This window comes from Schistocerca gregaria, chromosome 2, assembly GCF_023897955.1.
Source record: "Schistocerca gregaria isolate iqSchGreg1 chromosome 2, iqSchGreg1.2, whole genome shotgun sequence".
Lineage (NCBI taxonomy): Eukaryota > Metazoa > Arthropoda > Insecta > Orthoptera > Acrididae > Schistocerca > Schistocerca gregaria.
Window position 1 is genome coordinate 1,022,558,438 of NC_064921.1, and position 23,498 is coordinate 1,022,581,935.

Below are 23,498 nucleotides of genomic sequence, written 5' to 3' on the forward strand. Positions count from 1 at the left end.
TTTATATATTGACCTCATATGAGGAAAAATCCTGTGCTCTCATGAATCTTTGCATTATATGTTTCAATCAGATTTGATATGCAACTCATCATAAATGAAACACGGGTCAGTATGCTGCTTCACTTCAAATGTGCTTTCAATGTAAGCTGCCAAGTGCTCTGAATGTCAACATGTAATAGCTGAAAAAATTACCCTTAACTGACAGTAGGTACTGGTAACCTTAATAAGCATTGTATTTGATATATCCTCCAGAAAGTATTGGCAGTGTGTAGAACCAACAATATATTTTGAGTTTCTTATTCCAAACAACAATTTAACACTGTAAGCAGCTGAATACCTCTACATCTACAATTCCTTTTACGTATGTCGTTTCACAGCTTTATTATATTGCTAGTCAGAGATTTGCCTTTTGCAAAGATTAGTACTATAAACAGAGTATTTATTTAATCCTCAACAGCCTCCCCACCCTGTATAGCCCATCCCGGTTGATCTCCAGTGGGATGACCATTTGCATTGGCTGAGTAATATTTCTTCCATCCAGGGTTTGAAGAATTAAGGTCCTCTCCATTCCATCTCTCCCTGCCCTTGCCTCCATAATTCGGGCTCTCTTGCACATGTCTTTTGGCTGTCTCTCTCTTCTAAGAGCAAAATGTCTCCCACTCTTTTTGTTAGCATGCTGAACTTCATGAAAGTTCCTTAATTCTAACAAATATTCTTTCTTTCATGTTTTCATAAAATTATTTTGCAGTTTTTCTTGTAGCTTCGCCTCTCTTCACAGCTCTCTCTGTATACTTTATTCAGGACCAGTGGGCATTGTAGTTAACAGTTCTCCCATTAAAGTTGTCAGCACCCGGCATGAGCTAGTTGATGTGATTTTGCACTCTCCAGTGGCGATTGTTGGCTTTATTTGGCTTGCCAACCAAACAGTTTGTTAAAAAAAAATGGACACAACTAGACTTCCTATGTTAGCCCTATTAAAATGAACATTTCCTCATGTTCTGTTTGTGGTATACATAGGTAAAAACTTCAATATCTGTGAATGTGTAATAAGGAAAAAAAAACTAAAGATACATGCCCACTCAGGAAAGACATCAACTTACGAAAGTTTGCGAAATCAAACTGACTCATTCTTGACAGAGAGCATCAAATATCACATAAATTATTTCTATTATTTTCATATGAAACTCCCACAACATTTTAGAAAACGCGAAGCTGAAAAAAAAGATTTACAGAGAGCGGGATACGAACCCTCATCCAATTTATACTCGGTTCCATATTTTGGTGCCTGAGCTAAACTACACTGTGCTGAAAGCTGACCCAGATTACCCTCAGTTTCTCTACTTTAATTGCCTAAGTATTATTGATATTTAATTATAACAAATCCTCACAAGAATGACATGTTTTCATGAATTCTAAATGGCCCATTGCCTTAAAAATGGCATACTCTCATAACAAGTGAGTGATAAAGTGAAAATAACTAAATACGCAAATTCTTTAACCACCAGTATGACAGTTCCCATCATTTTATTACAACAGATTCTACCAGTAATGATTCATTCTCCAGACATTCAACGTGCTGGTGCTTAGAAACAACATATATTCATAGGGTGTAATGTATAACCTCAAACCCCTTGAATATGGGCTTCTGCGTAATGCAACACATACAGTATGGCATCTTTTTTCCTGCTTGTGACATTAGGAGCGTTCTTGCTCCCTATTGGTATTGGTTCTACTTTACGTGGCATGTTGCTGAAATGGGGCAGAACTTATTTTTGATAATAAAATGTAATTCAATAGATAAAAAAAATGCACACATAAAAGAAGGCTGTAATTGTGCAAGCTTTCGGAGCCAGTGGCTCCTTCATCTGGCAGAAAGGATGGAGGGGAAGGAAGAGGGATGATTGAAAAGAACTGGAAAGTTCTTCGAAAAGGGGTAAATTTCGGATAAGTCAATGAGAACTGCAGGTCTGGGGAGACTTACTGGATGGAATGAGAAGGCTTTCTTTTGTTTCACATTTTGAATGGGTTCTCAACGAGAAAAAGCATGAATTGATGCCACAAAAGAGAGCGTCCTGTCAGTGTTAGCTAACAGCTTTAGAAATGACTTGGTGTCAGTGCTTCTGATTGTTCTGATTGGTTATGAGTTTAGGGTGGCTTCTAAAATCCAAAGTGTTCCTTCACCTACAAGAGATTTTCCCAGAAACTCTCTGAGACACTTTTCATTGTTCTTAGCATGCATTACTGGCAGCCTCTTTACCAAGCCTCCCATGGTATAATAAACGTCCACGAGACATCTTGCTGAGTAAGTGCTGGCAGCTAAACTTTGCGTCCTTGAAGGAAGTGAGTGATGTCTTTAAATTCTGTGTTTGCTGCTTGAAATGTTTTTGCATTATCGAATTAAATAGTATTTGGGCAGACCTCTTCTTGCAGTAAATCTTCCTATGGCCATCAATAATTTATCTGTTCTCATTCCAGATGAAAGTTTGAGGTGGAGAACTGTTGTTGTAGCACATGCGAATAATAAGATACAGCACTTTGGCAACAATTTGCCAGGTTTGACCAAGTTGTCCCATGAAATCTGAGGTTGTTGCCGTAAATGGCTTACTGAATTTAATGCGATTGAGTGCTAAAGAAGGTTCTAGCGTGCATCCTCACACACTTCTGGTTACCTTACAAGGAAGACACTCGTGTTTGACCCCTTTTACTCCATGCCTTCCCCTTAAAATCCAAAATTCATTCCATAATTAAGCTAATACTATAGTATAGGTGTTGTAATCATATGTGCGTCTGTCAAGTAAGCAACTTTGTAAATGGATGAGAACTTTTTAATAGTAGTGGATGCTTTTCCAGTAAATTCAACTCTGTAATGTGACGTCATCCTCAAAGCCACGAGTCCATCCTGAAGGAACAGGTTCTAACATTTTATCTTTGATTTCATTGGAACGTCGGTCTTGTTTGTAAGCATGAGGTATTTGCCAGAAAACTTTCCTGCTGGACCTTTTTTATCCAGTTGAGTTCTGCTGATAATAGTTGATGGGCAGCGAATTTGCCCCTTACATTTCCTGAGCATGTAAAGTTATGGTTGAAATGGAGATTCCACACCATTATATGGAATAGTTTCCAAAGAGAACTGTATTTTGCTGCATCAGTGGAACATTCCATGCATTAACCGTCAACGTTTGTTCAAATACCTTTCATGTCTCTGGCAGAGGGTCGTAAGATAAGGATTGTGGAGGCCAAGTTTCAGATGTCCGAGTGAGCCATAAGGTCTGTGCCACCATAGCATGAAAGATTGTAATCTCTCTGTGAGTGATCCGTGTCATAGCAATTTTGCTGGATCGATTGTGGTGGGGAAGTGTCACCCTGTGATGGTGTTAAAATTTCATGGATTTCAATTCCTCTGTTAACAACAATTGTATTCCAGCAATTTGGATCAGTTTGTTTACAGCTAGTTGCTACCATGGAATTACTTGGCATTATTATGTTTGTGATGTTATGTCCATAAGACTGGCAGAAATATCTCAGAAGTTTAAACTGTGTGAGGCAGCTAGCAGTACAAGGCACAGAAGTATTACCCTTTGGATAGGAGAAACTCTGTTTTTACTATGAGATCCGAGTTTCTCCTAGCATATACAATTTTCAAACAACTTACGGGAATTCAGCCAGGTAATATTTACAGTGACCGCTGATCTGTTTTTACTAACAACCAAATGGACAATTGTATTTTCAGTCTCTTCTAATGTACAACACTACTCCATATACCCTTTCTTGTACATCACTAAGTACATGAATGTGTGGTTCTTGATTGTGCAGTCCTGTCCATCTAAGTAATCTGAATGACTGTGGATGAATGAATGGTGATGTCCGAAATTACCATTGGGGTGCTTAGTCTGGAGGCAAGATCTCATCCCATTGTATGCCTTTACGCCATTTGTTTGAGAAAGGATTTCTCCTGGTATAGATATCAAAGATAAGAGGCTAAGAGGATTATAAAATTTCACTGCCATGTGCAGTAACTGACGTTTAGTTGCAGGTCCATCTCTCAGTAATTTATTGGTAATGAGATAGTGACCAAAGAAGAGTGAATCTGATTCCACATCCCAGTCATTGCCTAAGACTGTGGTAATGCTTAACACTGTGGAATGTTCTTTTGCTGTTTTCCATATGCCCTTTAGTATATTTGAATTCATAGCCCATTTTGCCATTGGAAAGTTTGCTTGTTGTAGTAGACCTTTCAGCTGGCTGTATGTAGATGTGACTGTATTGTCCTCCTCGCAGCTGCAGCTTCCATGAAAGTGCTTTTTTTAGAAGCTCTGCTGCAGTAGGAAACCTGTCCCCTTAACCTTATAGCCAAATCACGCAACAGTGCAGAAAGAAGAAATGGACTGCATGTAAAGCCCAGTAGTAAACATGTAAATGATGACATTGTTCATAGTTTGCCAAACTGTGCTTCCTTTTTCTCAACATTAAATCTCTTTCATTTTCATTCAGTGATAGTTGTAAGAATGTTTGAGTGCCATCCTCAACAACTACCTTTTGGTACTAAAGTTGACTGTATTTAGATAACAAATCTAAATTGTCATTAAGTAACAGTAAATATTTTTTTCATGATGAAGCATGAAAGACAGTTTTCCACTTTGTTATTCCCAGTCTTCCCTTTCTCACTGCATCATGAGTGGGTAGAATACTTCATGTGAAGTGTCCTGCCTACTGATCTCCTCAGCATGCTCATTCTGAGTGTAAAGCAGCATCTGTGAATAATATATCTCATGAAAACTAGTCTTACTAGAGAATTTTCTTCATAACAACATAAAACGTCTTTCTGTATTACAAAAATCTGACGAAAGGATCATGTCTTTCGTGCTTAGTAATGGAACTACCCTCCAGCCTTCTACCATGTAAATATTGTGAAATGGTGGCATGTTTCAGTGAGAGTGATCTTTTTTTCTCTTATCCCCAACAGTTCGAAGTCTGAGAAGTGATGCATGTCCTTGTCTAAGAATTTAGAATCGTCTCTGAGCTGCACTTGACCAACAGTAACACGTCTAACAATAATACTTGACCTGCGCCGACTGAAAATCCATCCAAATCTAGGAGGAAGAAGAACTGCCAAATCAATAAGGAGTATTACTGTGTCAGTGTTTATTATTTTATAATATTGGTCTGCACATTTAAGAATTTCAGAGGAGACTGGTGCTCATCATTATTGAGATGAGTAAGTTGCAACTTGTGGATGGTAAAATCTTATGGAACAGCTGGAAGTGAGGAGTACATGTTCCTACATTCAAAGGTGGAGAATGTCAAGGTATTCTTTTACAAACTCCTCTCAGCTTGAAGTGAACGAATTTTCAATTTGTTGACATGAAATGTGCTAACTCAAATCCTACAACACCTAATGGATGGCCCGTGGTGACTTACAGTTGCAAGCTTTTGACCAAATTCATGCTGATAAAGCTGCATTAGCTTCCAGTCTCAAGTAAAGAGCACGTACATTTCATCAGTTCATCGGTCCTGTGATCCAAACAGAGATAGTTTGAGGACACCTGAAGAGAGGCAGTTGAACATGGATCCTTCCCATGAAGACTCACAGTTCTTCATTGCAGATAGATACATGATGAGAATTCTTGCATCTAGAACAAGCTACTTTACACTGAGCTGACAAAAGTCACGGGACACCTCATAATATTGTTTTGGACCTCGTTTTTTTTTAGTGCAGCAACCCAATGTGCCACAGACTCAACATCTCATAGTTTCCTGCAGGAATATTGAGCAATGTTGCCTGTATGGTCATCCATAATTGCCAAAGTATTGCCAGTGTAGGATTTTGTGCTTGAATTGACTTCTCAACTATGTCCCATAAATGTTCAATGGGATTCATATCAGGTAATCTGGGTGGCCAAATCATTCATTTGAATTGCCCAGAATGTTGTTCAAACCATTGGTGAACAATTGTGGTCTGGTGCCGTAGCCCACTGTCGTCCATAAAAATTCCACTGTTGTGAAGTCCACAAATGGCTGCAAATTGTCTCCAAAAGGTTTATTTGGACCAGAAGACCCAGTCAATTCCATATAAACACACCCCAAACCAGTATGGACCCACTACCACCTTGCACAGTGTGTTGTTGATAACTTGGGTCCATGTCTTTGTAGGGTCAGTACCACACTCAAACACTACCGTCAGCCATTACCATCTGAAATTGGGCCTCATCTAACCAGGCCACAGTCTTCCAGTTCTCTATGGTCCAACTGCTATTGTCACTAGGCCAGGAGAGGAGCTACAGACGATGTACTGTTAGCAAGGCACTAGCATTGGTCATCTGCTGCCATAGCCCATTTCTCCGTACAGTCCTAACGGATTGTGTGGTGTACATCTGATATTGATTTCTGTGGTTATTTCATGCAGTGTTGCTTGTCTGTAGCACTGACAACTCTACACAAATGCTACTGCTGTCAGTCGTTAATTGAGGGCTACTCGGACACTGCACTGTCCACGGTGAGAGCTAATGCCTGAAATTTGGTATTCTCAGTGCAGTCTTGACACTGTGGACCTCGGAATATTAAGTTCCCTAATAATTTCCTAAATTCAAGATCATTTAATTCCCGTTGTTCGGCCACAATCACATCGGGAACATTTTCACATGAATAACCTAAAAGCAAATGACAGCTCTGCCAATGCACTTGCCTTTCATACATTGTGTACATGATACTACTACCATCTGTAAATGCACGTATCGCTATCCCATGCCTTCTCTCACCTCAAGGTATATTTCCGTTTGTCCCTCCTATTGTTGATGCTTCATTATCTTCATACAGTTTTGTGCCCAATGAAGACATGAATCACAAAACATACAATTTCGATTGTATTTGCAGATGTGGGCATGAGTGCGTGTAAAATTTTACTATCTCTAATTTTGTTGGTAATCATAGTTACTTATACTTCATCAAAAAACTCAATTAGGTTTCTGATGTGGCTTTCAGCTGTCCTCTCTCTCCTAGTATGAATAATCAAGTGTTTAACTATGTCTTCCAGAAATACATACAGAAATACATACGTGACCATGATTGTCTAAATTTTCTCTTGATGCTCACAAGCCTTGTATATGTTTGTTACATTCTATATATGTAGCATTCAAAATATCTGTTGATGCATATGGTTTCGGTTTCACAGTTTCAAGATAATTGAGATGAACCTGAATTATACAGTTTTTGTCTCCATAGGTAGAAACTTAATACAAAATTTCATTTCTTCATACAAATCCACCCAGTGATGGGAACGCCTTCAACCGAGTACTTTGAGTCATCCTCCAAATATCCTCTGAGAAAGATTTGTTTGTCTATAATAGAAATTAAAGGCTTCTTGTCTATGGATGACTGAAACTGTTCTCAAAACTGAGACCACTTCTCCACTTCTGAAAATAACTCTAATTTAATAGTCAGAAGTTTGACAGTGCGAGTCACAGTTACAGCAGCTGCTGTTGTGACAAGCTGGTGAGCTGGTGCAGGTGTCAGGTTTGTAACCGACGAGGACAAGCTAACATTAGTCAGTCTTATTGCCTCCAAAATTGCCTTCCTACATCATATTCCTCTTGTTTACTGGTGTCTACATCATAGTGCATGTCAGAAAGCATATCCTGAATTGTATCATCAGACACCCTCCAACAATGTGACATCTCTTGCAGTCGCATCTGAAAGTTCTTGTAATCTGTATTTTCACCTGTATCTCCTTCAACTGTTGCTGTACTGAACTGTGTTAATAATGTTCTTTCAATCTTTTGCTTCCTTTTCTAAGTTGCATAAATGTGTATGTATATTCATGTCCATCATCGAATCTTGATCTGATATCTTACAAAAATAATCAAAGAATGTAATATTGCACACTCTGAGAGTACGGCTATGCAGTATCCATCAGAGATTGTAGTGCTGCAAACAATAGAAGCTACTGGTTGCATTTCAATCTCTAACATTAAAAACTGTCACTACCCAGTCTGTAGATTTAATTCACATTATTTGCTAAGTCAATTAATATTCACCTGCCTGGAAAAAATTGTACTACTCAATTGCAGGTGATGAGGCTATGTAGATACACACTGCATACCTATGGTTGTCTCCACTCATACCTTGTTATGAGGACATCAAACAAGTGGACATGGTTTCATTCCTTTATCTGACTTACAGCTGCTTCATTCACTACCACCAGTAACAGGATCCAAAGTTTTGGCACCATTTTACATACCATATAGTAAGTGACAGGACACCATACATGGTTTTACAACTGATTACATTAGTAGTCAGAGATACATATGTCACAAAGATTAGTGAAACAAAACAGAATATTTATATATCCATCAGCACTTTGACATCTACATTACCACTCTGAAATTCACTCACTAGAGCTTGGGGGAGAGAGTTCATAGAATACTTTCTCAACTGTTCCAAGCAGAGAATGAGAAGTTCACAAAAAGAATAATTTTCTCAGATGAGGTGCACTTCCACATCAGTGGATACATTAATAAACAGAATTGCAGAATTTGTGGTAACAAAAATGCATGAGTGACTGTGAAAGATGAGATGCATCCACAAACCCACAACTGTAAATGTGGGTTGTGGGCAGGAGGCGTGATTGCCCCGTGCTTGTTTGATATTAATGAGGGAGCTGCCATCACTTGAAATGTATCCATTACCAAAGCATGTCTTCTGATTAGTTTTTCCCTCTTATTGATGAAAATCATGATTCTTGGTTTCAACAAGATGATGCGACATGTCACACATCCTGTGAAACAATTGCTCTGCTGAATGAAGTGTCTGCTAAAAAAAATCTCTCTTTGCGTGGCAACTGGGAATGGCCTGCCAGCTCATGCGATCTTTTGCCGTATGATCTTTTTGTGGGTATTTGTGAAATCAAAAGTGTACATGGACAAATCAGTCAATACATCAGTTAAAGGATGAAATTAAAAGTGCTATTAACAGCATTCCAACAGATGTTTATGAATACGTCATCGAAAACTTCTGTGAATGCATTGCTCATTGCCATGTAGCCTTGGATGGTCGTGTGGAGGATATAATTTTTCATACATATATGGGAGAAATTAACTTATTGCATTTGTAAAAAATAATTACATTTTCAATAAACGTTGTATGTTCTATAGCACTTTAAAATTCATCCGTACTTCCCAGGCACCCTATATTAGCTATTTCCAAAGCATAATTAACTTTTTGGTGGATTTAGAAATGTAGAAAATATTAGATATTAGTTGTCAAACTTCTGATTTGAAGGGGAATGGCAACTCCTGTTCGTATAGGATCTCGTATGTAATAAGTCATAAGCTCTTATCTACCTTAAAATTGTATACATTTGCCACGTATAGTATATGTTCATCCCAATTGTTTGCATTGCATTGTAAATAATGGGCCACCATCTTACCTATTGTTCTGTACAATTGTATCATACATTCATTGGTTTGTTGAATGTATTGTTCTAGTTCATAAAATCCTTGTTAATGAGTCAACACAACTGGGTCAGTAAGTCACACACAAAATTGATGCTGTGATTGGTAAGGAGGATCCCGGCCATTCCAAACACAGCCAATACATCCGCGTTTGTGCTACAATTTCAGTACATTGATTTGGAAAATTATCATCCTAAAATATTGAGAGGAGGAGGCATCACTTATTTCTGTATTTTGGGCAGATGGCCTGCAAAGTTTACCTGTATCATCTGAAATCCCTGAGTGGCTACTGGCAGTCTTCAGAGCAGTGCTCACTGCAGACCTGATTTTCACTTGTTGTGCACATGGTACACAGTCAGTGATGTCTTTTGTTACATCCCTTAGTGTATTTATCTCTTGGTCTCCGTCTACGATTTTTACCCTCCACGCTGCCCTCCAGTACTAAATTGGTGATCCCTCGATGTCTCAGAACATGCCCTACCAACCTATTCCTTCTAATCTTCAACATTCTTCTATAGCACCACATTTTGAAAGCTTCTATACCCTTATTGTCTAAACTATTTATCTTCCTTGTTTCACTTCCATACATGGCTACACTCCATACAAATACTTTCAGAAACGACTTCCTGACACTTAAATCTATACTCGATGTTAACAAATTTCTCTTCCTCAGAAATGCTTTCCTTGCCGTTGCCAGTATACATTTTATATCCTCTCTATTTCGACCATCATCAGCTATATTGCTCCCCAAATAGCAAAACTCCTTTACTACTTTAAGTGTCTCATTTCCTAATCTAATTCCCTCAGCATCACTCGACCTAATTCGACTACATTCCATTATCCTCGTTTTGCTTTTGTTGATGTTCATCTTATATCCTCCTTCCAAGACACTGTACATTCTGTTCAACTGCTCTTCCAAGTCCTTTGCTGTCTCTGACAGAATTACGATGTTATCGGCGAACCTCAAAGTTTTTATTTCTTCTCTATGGATTTTAATACCTACTCCAAATTTTTCTTTTGTTTCCTTTACTGCTTGCTCAATATACAGATTGAATAACATCGGGGAGAGGCTACAACCCTGTCTCACTCCCTTCCCAACCACTGCTTCCCTTTCATGTCCCTCGACTCTTATGACTGCCATCTGGTTTCTGTACAAATTGTAAATAGCCTTACACTCTCTGTATTTTACCCCTGCCACCTTCAGAATTTGAAAGAGAGTATTCCAATGTTGTGTCAAAAGCTTTCTCTAAGGCTACAAATGCTAGAAATGTAGGTTTGCCTTTCCTTGATATTTCTTCTAAGATAAAGTCGTAGGGTCAGTATTGCCTCACGTGTTCCAACATTTCTACGGAATCCAAACTGATCTTCCCCGAGGTTGGCTTCTATCAGTTTTTTCATTCGTCTGTAAATAATTTGCGTTAGTATTTTGCAGCTGTGACTTATTAAACTGATAGTTTGGTAATTTTCACATCTGTCAACACCTGCTTTCTTTGGGATTGGAATTATTATATTCTTCTTGAAGTCTGATGATATTTCGCCTGTCTCATACATCTTGCTCACCAGATGGTAGAGTTTTGTCAGGACTGGCTCTCTCAAGGCTTTCAGTAGTTCTAATGGAATGTTGTCTACTACGGGGGCTTTGTTTCGACTCAGGTCTTTCAGTGCTCTGTCAAACTCTTCACGCAGTATCATATCTCCCATTTCATCCTCATCTACATTCTCTTCCATTTCCATAATATTGTCCTCAAGTACATTGCCCTTGTATAGACCCTCTATATACTCCTTCCACCGTTCTGCTTTCCCTTCTTTGCTTAGAACTAGGTTTCCATCAAAGCTCTTGATATTCATGCAAGTGGTTGTCCTTTCTCAAAAGGTCTCTCTAATTTTCCTGTAGGCAGTATCTATCTTACCCCTAGTGAGATAAGCCTCTACATCCTTAAATTTGTCCTCTAGCCATCCCTGCTTAGCCATTTTGCTTTTCCTGTCGATATCATTTTTGAGACATTTGTATTCCTTTTTGCCTGCTTCATTTACTGCATTTTTATATTTTCTCCTTTCATCAATTAAATTCAATATTTCTTCTGTTACCCAAGAGTTTCTACTAGCCCTCGTCTTTTTACATATTTGATCCTCTGCTGCCTTGACTATTTCATCCCTCAAAGCTACCCATTCTTCGTCTACTGTATTTCTTTCCCCCATTCCTGTCAGTTGTTCCCTTATGCTCTCCCTGAAACTCTGTACAACCTCTGGTTCTTTCAGTTTGTTAAGGTCCCTGAAATCTGTCTTACAATCTCTGTCCTTGATCCGTAGCTATTAAAGCGACAAAGAAGAGAAATTTATTTCAACTAATCTTCTGCACTGAAATATCACATATTTTGACTACACGCTGTAGACTAGGACTGTTGATATTTTGGAAAAGGTTGGGAATTAGATATATTAAATTTGTATAAAAATATAATTATTGACCATCAATATATCGAGAAAAAGTATCACTATATCGACAGAAAAAAACGGCAACATACCAGCCTCTAAAAAATATCATCTGCACATTGTAAATATACTGCTGGCTGTAGTGGTGTGTATTTAAGTATTGATTTATTATTAGATATTCTGTACATAAACAAGCTAGCAGGCTGCTTATTCGCCTTAGAGGGAGAACAGAAAGGAGAATGATGTGCATTCTCACTTGGCGATAACCTTTTGCTAACATGGTAACTGCATGTTGGTGGTACAGTGAAAGGTATCTGATGGGTCCACCATTCAGTTTTATCACATATTGGATTTGTCCAGAACATTTTATGTCGACTTCCTTGTTTTCTCGTTTCTGCAAATGCCAGCAACTAGCAGTTGTATTATCAGAATTCCTTGGTGAAGTTATTATCAGAATTCCTTGGTGAAGTTATTATCAGAATTCCTTGGTGAAGTTATTATCAGAATTCCTTGGTGAAGTTATTATCAGAATTCCTTGGTGAAGTTATTATCAGAATTCCTTGGTGAAGTTATATGTTGCAGTTTCTGGTAATAGTGCTGATTACATCAACATTTCCTATCATGCATCTCCGCCCACTGTATAGTTCAATATCATTTAGATTTTTGTTCATCCTCTTCAGAAGCTAATTTTGGAGAATGCTGATGTGAAGAAATAGCATATTAGTTGCATTAAAAATTGATTTTTAATGCAACTGGTGTGATATTTCTTCACATTGGAAGTTTTGTAATTCCAGCCACACCACCACTCTAAGAAAAAGACTGGGTGTGATGAAAGCTCAAAAAGTAGCAATACACTGTCACAGTGAAAATAAAATTATGTTCTACTACAATTTCAAATATTTACTGAAAATTGGAAAAAAATTATAATATGAAATGGAAATGTCGGCACTCGATACTGCCATTTCGATATCGATATATTGCTACTTCAGAAAAAAAATTTGCTGAACTATATTGCAGTTTTTTTGGAAAAAGTATCAACATATCGATATTTTATCAATATCCCTATTGTAGACAACGCACACTGTGGACACTGAACACATGAGCAACTGCATATCGAATCCTCCAGTACGACAATCAATAAAAGCTGCTCACGGTATTGCTATCTTAACTGCAACAAATGAGAGAAAACTCTTGCCTGTCATTGCTGTCAAGACACCTGTTGTCATTTCAATTTCAGGATTATAGTTCTCACAGGGAGACATGATTTAATAGATGTAGTAAGATATGGAATAGTGAAGATATGAATCTGCTATTTATGTATCATGTTGGTTGAACAATTGGGGAGGAAGAGGAACTACACTTCAGCAAGGTTCAACAGCAAAATGCTACATAGAAACTTTGGTGAATACATACCTGAGCATTGCCCCAGTGCTGCCACATTACCAACAAGCTTAGCACTGGAATGTAGTCTTTTGGGGTGCAGAAATTAATTTCACACAAAGGGAAAACAGAACACGTAAGTGTTGACAACCAGCTGCAAACATAACTTTAAACATCAGTGCGGTGGTTTATAAGTATTACCAAATAATCATCTGTCACATAGGCAGGAGACAGGATGAGTTCAAGTTTAAAATATTTATGCACTGTAAAATTTCCTCAGAGATGAGTATTACTATGGGGGTTCATTATTCTGTTGCATCACATGATGAAGTGTCACTGCTCTTGAGAAAGTACAGGCACAATAGTGTATCCTCCTCATAGGAACTTTCTGCTTCAAATTAAAATTTTTTTTACCGAGCGGGAAAGTGCCGGTAGATTGGCACAATAAATAAAACACACAAACACACACACAGAATTTCTAGCTTTCGCAGCCGACGGTTGCTTCTTCAGGAAAGAGGGAAGGAGAGGGAAAGACGAAAGGATGTGGGTTTTAAGGGAGAGGGTAAGGAGTCATTCCAATCCCGGGAGCGGAAAGACTTCCCTTAGGGGGAAAAAAGGACAGGTGTACACTCGCGCGCGCGCGCACACACACACACACACACACACACACACACACATCCATCCGCACATACGCAGACACAAGCAGACATTTGTACAGGCAAAGAGTTTGGGCAGAGATGTCAGTCGAGGCGGAAGTACAGAGGCAAAGAAGTTGTTGAAAGACAGGTGAGGTATGAGCGGCGGCAACTTGAAATTAGCGGAGGTTCAGGCCTGGCGGATATCGAGAAGAGAGGATATACTGAAGGGCGAGTTCCCATCTCCGGAGTTCGGATAGGTTGGTGTTGGTGGGAAGTATCCAGATAACCTGGACGGTGTAACACTGTGCCAAGATGTGCTGGCCGTGCACCAAGGCATGTTTAGCCACAGGGTGATCCTCATTACCAACAAACACTGTCTGCCTGTGTCCATTCATGCAAATGGACAGTTTGTTGCTGGTCATTCCCACATAGAAAGCGTCACAGTGCAGGCAGGTCAGTTGGTAAATCAGTCTGTTATCCCCGGAAACCATCCTTGTAAGCATTGATGCCACTTTCCTATACACAAATATCCCGCACGTCCAGGGCCTTGCTGCAATGGAGCACTTCCTTTCACGCCGATCACCTGCCACCCTACCTAAAACCTCTTTCCTCGTCACCTTAGCCAGCTTCATCCTCACCCACAACTTCTTCACTTTTGAAGGCCAGATATACAAACAATTAAAGGGAACAGCCATGGGTACCAGGATGGCCCCCTCGTATGCCAACCTATTTATGGGTCGCCTAGAGGAAGCCTTCTTGGTTACCCAAGCCTGCCAACCCAAAGTTTGGTACAGATTTATTGACGACATCTTCATGATCTGGACTCACAGTGAAGAACAACTCCTGAATTTCCTCTCCAACCTCAACTCCTTCGGTTCCATCAGATTCACCTGGTCCTCCTCCAAATCCCATGCCACTTTCCTTGACGTTGACCTCCATCTGTCCAATGGCCAGCTTCACACATCCGTCCACATCAAACCCACCAACAAGCAACAGTACCTGCATTATGACAGCTGCCACCCATTCCATATCAAACGGTCCTTTCCCTACAGCCTAGGCCTTCGTGGCAAACGAATCTGCTCCAGTCCTGAATCCCTGAACCATTACACCAACAATCTGAAAACAGCTTTCGCATCCCGCAACTACCCTCCCGACCTGGTACAGAAGCAAATAACCAGAGCCACTTCCTCATCCCCTCAAACCCAGAACCTCTCACAGAAGAACCCTAAAAGTGCCCCACTTGTGACAAGATACTTCCCGGGACTGGATCAGACTCTGAATGTGGCTCTCCAGCAGGGATACGACTTCCTAAAATCCTGCCCCGAAATGAGATCCATCCTTCATGAAATCCTCCCCACTCCACCAAGAGTGTCTTTCCGCCGTCCACCTAACCTTTGTAACCTCTTGGTTCATCCCTACGAAATCCCCAAACCACCTTCCCTACCCTCTGGCTCCTATCCTTGTAACCGCCCCTGGTGTAAAACCTGTCCTATGCACCCTCCCACCACCACCTACTCCAGTCCTGTAACCCGGAAGGTGTACACGATCAAAGGCAGAGCCATGTGTGAAAGCACCCACCTGATGTACCAACTGACCTGCCTACACTGTGACACTTTCTATGTGGGAATGACCAGCAACAAACTGTCCATTCAACAACTCTGTACTTCCGCCTCGACTGACATCTCTGCCCTTACTCTTTACCTTTAAATATGTCTGCTTGTGTCTGTGTATGTGCGGATGGATATGTGTGTGTGTGTGCGAGTGTACACCTGTCCTTTTTTCCCCCTAAGGGAAGTCTTTCCGCTCCCGGGATTGGAATGACTCCTTACCCTCTCCCTTAAAACCCACATCCTTTCGTCTTTCCCTCTCCTTCCCTCTTTCCTGAAGAAGCAACCGTCGGCTGCGAAAGCTAGAAATTCTGTGTGTGTGTTTGTGTGTTTTATTTATTGTGCCTATCTACCAGCGCTTTCCCGCTCGGTACGTCTTGGAATCTTTGTTTTTAATATATTTTTCCCATGTGGAAGTTTCTTTCTATAGTAATTTTTTTTTTAGTCATTCTTACCACTATACAAATGCTGAGGAGAGCTCGGTTGAAAGCTTGTGAGATTTTAACCACCTGACACTGCTGGAAACCTGAGAAAATTTTACGAAATCATGTCGCCACGAAACCATGCATTCATACATTTCTACTTCAAAGCTTATCTGCGATGCTATACCAATTCTTGTACTAAAGGCACAAAATGTGTGTTATAATGTCATTAACGTCAATTACCACATCTTACAGAATCTTGTCTTCTGTTAAAAAGCCATGTATGAGTTCAGTACTGCAAAATTACCTCTTGAATCTTTATTGTTATGTAAGTGTAAATTCAGCCTCCTTCAGTTGTCAAAAAGAGTACAGGAATAACATGCAATGAATGTTAAAAGATGAAGGACTTAAACATAGAGCCGTTATGGACCTTTCTCCTTGCAGTCGAACCTGTCTCTCCCGAAATATTTTCTTTCATGATAATGCTATTTACATGCTTCATGAATTTGAAACTTCCTTTTTATTTGGATTTTATGGCTAATAAACTAACTGGTCTTGGTGCAGATTATTTGTGGGGTTTTTTAGTGCCTGAACTGCTTCATTTCACAAGATATAGCAAGATCTGATTTATTTTTTTGCTTCCATATTGTGTCAGGCTGTGGCTTTCACTAATTTTGATGAGCCCAAAGCTTAACAGTACATGAAACATTGCATGAAGCTCAATGTGAATCCAAAGACATGCTGAAATTGACGTAAAAAATTCCTGATTGTCAGTAAACTCCCTTAAATACACAAGATAAGCTATTCATAATAAGCAATATCTAATAAACTTTTGTATACTGCAATGTGGGAAAAGAATTATGTGGTTCATCTGTTCCTATAGTGGTGTTTCAACTACAATTGATCCTTTCTGGGACATCTCTCTGGATTTGGGACCAGCTGCAGTGGCACAGAGTGGAACAACAGAAGGTGGAACAATATCACAGCATCAACAACAGCACCACCAACAGTTGTTGCAGCAGCAACATTCACAGCAAAGTCAGCAGCAGCAGTTGCAACAGCAGCTGCAGCAGCAGCCACAAGAACAGCAGCAGTCTGCACAGTCTGAACCAACCTCTTTACTTGACTGTCTTGAAAGGTTTACAAGAGCTGAACACCTGGGGTCATCCGCGAAGATAAAGTGCAGTAACTGCCAGAGTTATCAGGAGTCTACTAAGCAGCTCACTATGAAGACTTTACCTGTTGTGGCGAGCTTCCACTTAAAGGTACTACTGTGCAAGTGTGTTGCTACAGTGCACTTTATAGCGATAATAATAGAGACAAATTTGAGGATTTCAAAGAGGTATATAATAGTGTTGTTTGATTTCAAATTAAAATGGTATTCAGTTCGGCAGTGAAATAAGTTTTAATAAATTTGTAATTTTTTAAACATGAAATTGTGCGTTGTTATCTGTGTTGAGTATTTATCACCAAATCCAGTACTTATATCACTTAAAAATGAGCAAATAAAAACCCAGGCTGATCTATGACTGCCAGAGACTGTTATCTTCATGTTCTGAGCCTGAAGTATATGACGGCTATTAGCACTGTGCTCTAGTCATTGTCACCCTCTCCCCCAGAAAACGTAAATTTTACATAAATTATTCAGTTAAAGCCATTCCTAAAAAACCAAATAAATGCAAGGCAATGTGAATGTCTGACTTTATGGATGTCATACGTTTTGTTATCTTTTGTCCTCTCATTTGAGAGAGAACATGTGAAACTGCAGTCTATGAAAACTCTGAAAAATTGAAAATGGTAGTAGAGAAATGTGTTTATTATCTGTTTTTACTTCCTTATACCTTGGCATCCATTATGTGTGATAATAGATAATGTCATTAAATATATCTAGAACTCAACATTAGTGTGTCATAGATATTGCCCAGATTTGCATTGGAAATGGTATATTAATAGAAGATTTAATGCATAAAATTAAGTACTTTAATTTCCCCTCTCAAAATTACTCAGTAACTTTAGTGTAGATTTCTGTTTTCTATTTCTTCCATTGAAAAGTAGTTAATATTTCATTTTTCAGTTAAGAATTATAATTTCATACAGAAAAGAAAGCTGTGTCATATGACTGAAAGTCTGTATGTGTTAAATACAATATCTTGACTCCAGTTTAATCTTCACAGAGAACTCTAATCCTTAAATAAATCATTACCAAAATAACACTCCATAAATAAAGACTGGAAAAAATAAACTTACAAACAAAAGAAGAGAGAGATCCACAGACAGTCACAATATGGGTGACTGTTCTTTTGTAATCAAGTAGTTACCTCAGCTGATAAGACACAAAATGACTGAAGAGAATGAGAGGCATTAGGAACTAAATAAGAATGTAACAAGACCACAGGCTAAAAGAATCAATTAATACTGATGAAAATATTAATCTTTAGCAGAATTACCACAAAATCACAAACTTTAATTTTCAGCTTTGGTTGATGGAAAACGTGAGACATACATGCTACAGAAGCAAATGTTGTTGTGGTCTTCAGTCCTGAGACTGGTTTAATGCAGCTCTCCATGCTACCCTATCCTGTGCAAGCTTCTTCATCTCCCAGTACTTACTACAACCTACATCCTTCTGAATCTGCTTAGTGTATTCATCTCTTGATCTCCCTCTACGATTTTTACCCTCCACGCTATCCAATGCTAAATTTGTGGTCCCTTGATGCCCAAGACCATGGCCTACTAACTGGTCCCAATTTTTGTCAAGTTGTGCCACAAGCTCGTCTTCTCCCCAATTTTATTCAATACTTCATCATTAGTCATGTGATCTACCCATCTAATCTTCAGCATTCTTCTGTAGCACCACATTTCGAAAGCTTCTATTCTCTTCTTGTCCAAACTATTTATCATCCATGTTTCACTTCCATACGTGACTACACTCCATACAAATACTTTCAGAAATGACTTCCTGACACTTAAATCTATACTTGATGTTAACAAATTTCTCTTCTTCAGTAACGCTATCCTTGCCATTGCCAGTCTACATTTTATATCCCCTCTACTTTGACCATCATCAGTTATTTTGCTCCCCAAATAGCAAAACTCCTTTACTACTATAAGTGTCTGATTTCCTAATCTAATTCCCTCAGCATCATCCGACCTAATTAGACTACATTCCATTATCCTCGTTTTGCTTTTGTTGATGTTGATCTTATATCCTCCTCTCAAGACACTGTCCATTCCGTTCAACTGCTCTTCCAAGTCCTTTGCTGTCTCTGACAGAATTACAATGTCATCGGCGAACCTCAAAGTTTTTATTTCTTCTCCATGGATTTTAATACCTACTCCGAATTTTTCTTTTGTTTCCTTTACTGCTTGCTCAATATACAGATTGAATAACATCGGGGAGAGACTACAACCCTGTCTCACTCCCTTCCCAACCACTGCTTCCCTTTCATGTCCCTTGACTCTTATAACTGCCATCTGATTTCTGTACAAATTGTAAATAGCCTTTTGCTCCCTGTATTTTACCCCTGCCACCCTTAGAATTTGAAAGAGAGTATTCCAGTCAACAATGTCAAAAGCTTTCTCTAAGTCTACAAGTGATAGAAACGTAGGTTTGCCTTTCCTTAATCTTTCTTCTAAGTCAAGTCATAAGGTCAATATTGCCTCACGTGTTCCAATATTTCTACGGAATACGGAAGCAAATAGGTAAACAATAATTGCATAAAACACTATTCCCATGGATGCATTGGGTAGAAAACAGGATGAATCACACATATCAGTTTTCTGTTTAGCAAGACTACTATACTTTTGATTGCCAGTGTTGCTTGGTTGCAAGCCAAAAATGACAAATACTTATATTGCACCACACATCCTTTACAGCATGAAATAAATTAATTTCAAAAAAGCATTAAATCCTGTAGTCTGTATTTCAGAAATGAAATGAAAACTCAGTGAAATCTTTCTAGTTGTAGTAAAGACTAGTAAAATTTATGTATCATAAGCGGTGCTAAACAATCAATAGATCATGCAAGAAATGGTCTAAGACAATGGTAAATAGTAACCTAAGTATAATACTATGTTTGCTGGCGCTAATTGATTCCCTATGTCATTTACCATGCCACACAATATGGTATGCAAAAAAAAATATCACACAGATTGGAGACATTATTTCAGAAAATAGTAGCAGGGCAATCTTCTTAAAATATTCTATTATTCCTTGCTGAATGAATTTCTTACTGAAATAAGAAATTCTTTCCATCACAGCACTGTGGCCTGGAACATTTTAATAAGTGTGACATTTCCAAAAGAAGTTTAGATTTTACAGTCACACATATTAACACTGACATATTTGTTACCACCACCACCACCTACCCACCTCCTACTCCACCCTCCTATATATTACTTCTAAATCTCCCAGTTACTGCACCACCACCCATCCACGGATCACTCTCTTGCCCTTCTGTCTCATTCCTGCCCCGCCTTGGCCTCAGTCTAGCACCTTAAATCACACTTTACCTTAGACACTCCACATCTGCCGCTAACCTCCCCCCTCTTGCCGCTTACCTCCCCCCTCTTGCCGCTTACCTGCCCCTTACCTGCCCTCTCTTGCCCCCTTACCTGCCCTCTCTTGCCCCTTACCGCCTCCTCATACTGTGGAACGACCCCCTACTGCCGCGGGCCAACTCCCTGATGCCGAAGGCCACCTCACTAATTCCTGTGGGCCATCCCTCATCCACTGTGGCCCTCCCTCCACCATTTGACGTACCCCCCCACCACCACCACCCGCTGCGGCCACACCACACTTGCTGCAGAACAACCCCCACCCATCTCCCTGCCCCCCCCCCCCCCCCTCAATGCAGTGAGCCTCCGTGCCTGCCCCCTCGTACATGTCTGCTCCAAGAAACTGTGATGGAAATGCGATGTCTCATTACCCTAGCACCACATTTATACCCTTCTTTCGAGCTACCTCATGCGTCACCTTGCGATGTTATCGAGAAGCAGGAAAACAACGCCTTCCCTGTTAAGTTCATCAGTGGTCAACAGGAAAGGTCGCATTGTATAATGCTGCTTCGAAGGATGAATACAATATGGGAACATATGTGTGTCTCAAAAACTATTCGCCTAAATATTGTGATGTACACATATTTGAAACCGTCTTTTTAAGCCCCTCATGTTATGCTAAAATTTAAACATGAAATGTGATGTATTCAAGTAGCCCCTGTCCCTGCAATTCACGTCCAAATGGCATCTTTGTATCTATTACGGTTGGGGAGATACAAGGGGTGTTATGACTTAGCAGCCTCACCCTGTATAATTAACATCTTCTGATTGGAGTGAGTGTTCACAGCTAGTAATTGGTCAAAATCTATTAGGTAAAAGTAAACATCCAGGAGTTAAACTCTCTTTATTGTAAAACTCCTGATTGATTACATTCAGCTGAATTTTTCACTGATTACATTCAGCTGAATTTTTCACTGATTACCTGGTGTGAAGAACACTCAGTCTAAAAACTCTCATTATATATTTGATTTGTACCAGTAATCAGTCATGTATCTCATACAACAGATACAGTAATTTTCTTATTTCTACATTATACCCAATTAAAGAGCATATTTGAATGTGTTAGCATGGTCCGACAGTTCTTTTGCTTCATCTCTTCCCATAAACACACTGTTGTTTCTTGTGTTCGTCAGTCCACTGTTTTCCAGTGGTTTTTTAGCTTTCTCTGCATTCTGTGTTTGCAGTTAGGATTCCAAAGGCTTTGTGTTCTCTGATGGAGTTTTCTGTGGCATTCATTGCTCACAAGTATTGCTTAATTTCTGCTTCCAAAGAGATTTTTTTTCTTTTTTCAATTTATTATATGAAGTAAGTTTTTAGTTGATCTAGTGTTGCACATTCTGGAGGCATGGCTCTAGAATTTAGAGTGTCTTCTGCGTATTCCATCTGTGTACTTGTCAACTTCTGTGGATAGATTTGTGGTTTTTCTTTAATCCATATACGATTTATATTAAAGAGACCATAACTTTTTCTGGAAATTTTTCATTCTCTTTTTCCATTTGCATCAAGTTTTGAGTGCCCTCCCTGGTATGTAATTTCTGAGGTATATAATACTTCTAGCAAAACAACTGTCTTAATGACAAAGTTTCATCTTATATGTGATATTATCCATTTATTGTATTGATCCGACGGGTTTTGGATGTTGTTTTTCTGGAAAGCCTGCTCTGTCTCTATCTCTAAGTCTGCATTTTTCATCGGCAAGTGTTTCATTGTGAACTGTTTTTGAGGTTGATTTTTGTATCCTCGGGAAGGTTTCCCATTGTTTTTCAAATGTATTATGTCAATTCCAGTGATTCATTGCTTTGATTCACTTATTGACAGCTTCATCACAGGTTGTATTCCACCATCTATGTGTTTTTCATGTGTAATTGTCCTAACTTTGTGGCTGATGTCTGTAATGTGTTCCAGAGGTTTGGCCACTCCTTGGAATCTTTTTCTTGTAGATCATGAGTAAAAGCCTTACATTCTTCTTCAGGCAATCTGTTGCCCATAGATCTGGATCTAATGGAAATCTAATTTTGATTTGTGTTAAACAGATGGTCAAATTGACGACTCCTTTCCATACTTAGACATTTTGAATCTCATACATACTTTTGCTGAAACTGCCACATGATCAATCTGGAATTCCCCTAATAATGGATTAATGGTTTAAGTGATTCCCAGATTTTTTTTAGAGGTTTCACAATCTGTATAGTCATAAGACTCATTGCAAATGATGTTTAAAAGCTTATTAGACGTTCTACATTTTTATCCATCTGATGATGCACTATATGAAATCTTATTGCTCATCTGTATTTCTTATTGATGCCAACCCGTGCATTAAAATGACCTAATAAGATTTTCAAAAAATGTTTGGAGAACTTGCTTATAGTTTCCTCTAGTGTTTCCCAAAAGCTTTCTGCTTTCTGAGGATGTTCCTTGTTATCACTGTTAGTGGGAGCAAGAGCATTTATCAACACATAGGCTTTGTTGTGTGATTTCACTGTGAGGACTGAGATTCTTTAATACGGTAATTTAAAGTTGATAACTGAATTTAAAACCATTTTCCTTGCTGCAAAGGCAGCCCTGAGTATTGGTAAATTGTCTTCAGTTCTGTATGGCTGGTGTACCTTCTGAATATGTGAAATTTACAGAATTTAATTGGTTGCTAGTATTAACAATTTTCCACATTAATTTCATGTAGTTACTAGCATGTTCGATAATTTTCCTGTGTGTGGCTTAAAGCTGCATTTTATTTTGCTGTTGTGAAAATAGGGCTGTGTGTTAAGCCTTCAATGAATTCTAAAGCCTAATTCTGTCTACCCTCTTAACAAAAAAATCCTAATAAGTTGTGTTCTTATGTTAAATCAATAAATGGATTGATGCCATCTGTCCAGACACTATGACCATAATGACATTGAAACAGAGGATGACAGTGTCAAGGCCAAAATAATAAATGCCTTTTTCCAAAATGGTTTCACAGAGGAAGACCCTGCTGTAGTTTCTCCTTTAATTAGTTGCATGAATGACAAAATGACAAAT

The 23,498-nt window shown here is 39.0% G+C and overlaps 1 protein-coding gene across 1 annotated transcript in view; it reads left to right on the forward strand.

The window, feature by feature from the left end:
- LOC126335529 (ubiquitin carboxyl-terminal hydrolase 22) overlaps positions 1–23,498 on the forward strand; it is a 109,206-nt gene that overhangs the window by 57,940 nt on the left and 27,768 nt on the right. Inside the window, exon 6 of the mRNA XM_049998897.1 lies at positions 16,807–17,188. Within this exon, the coding sequence (XP_049854854.1) occupies positions 16,807–17,188 (382 nt within the window). The remainder of the gene's footprint in view (positions 1–16,806; positions 17,189–23,498) is intronic.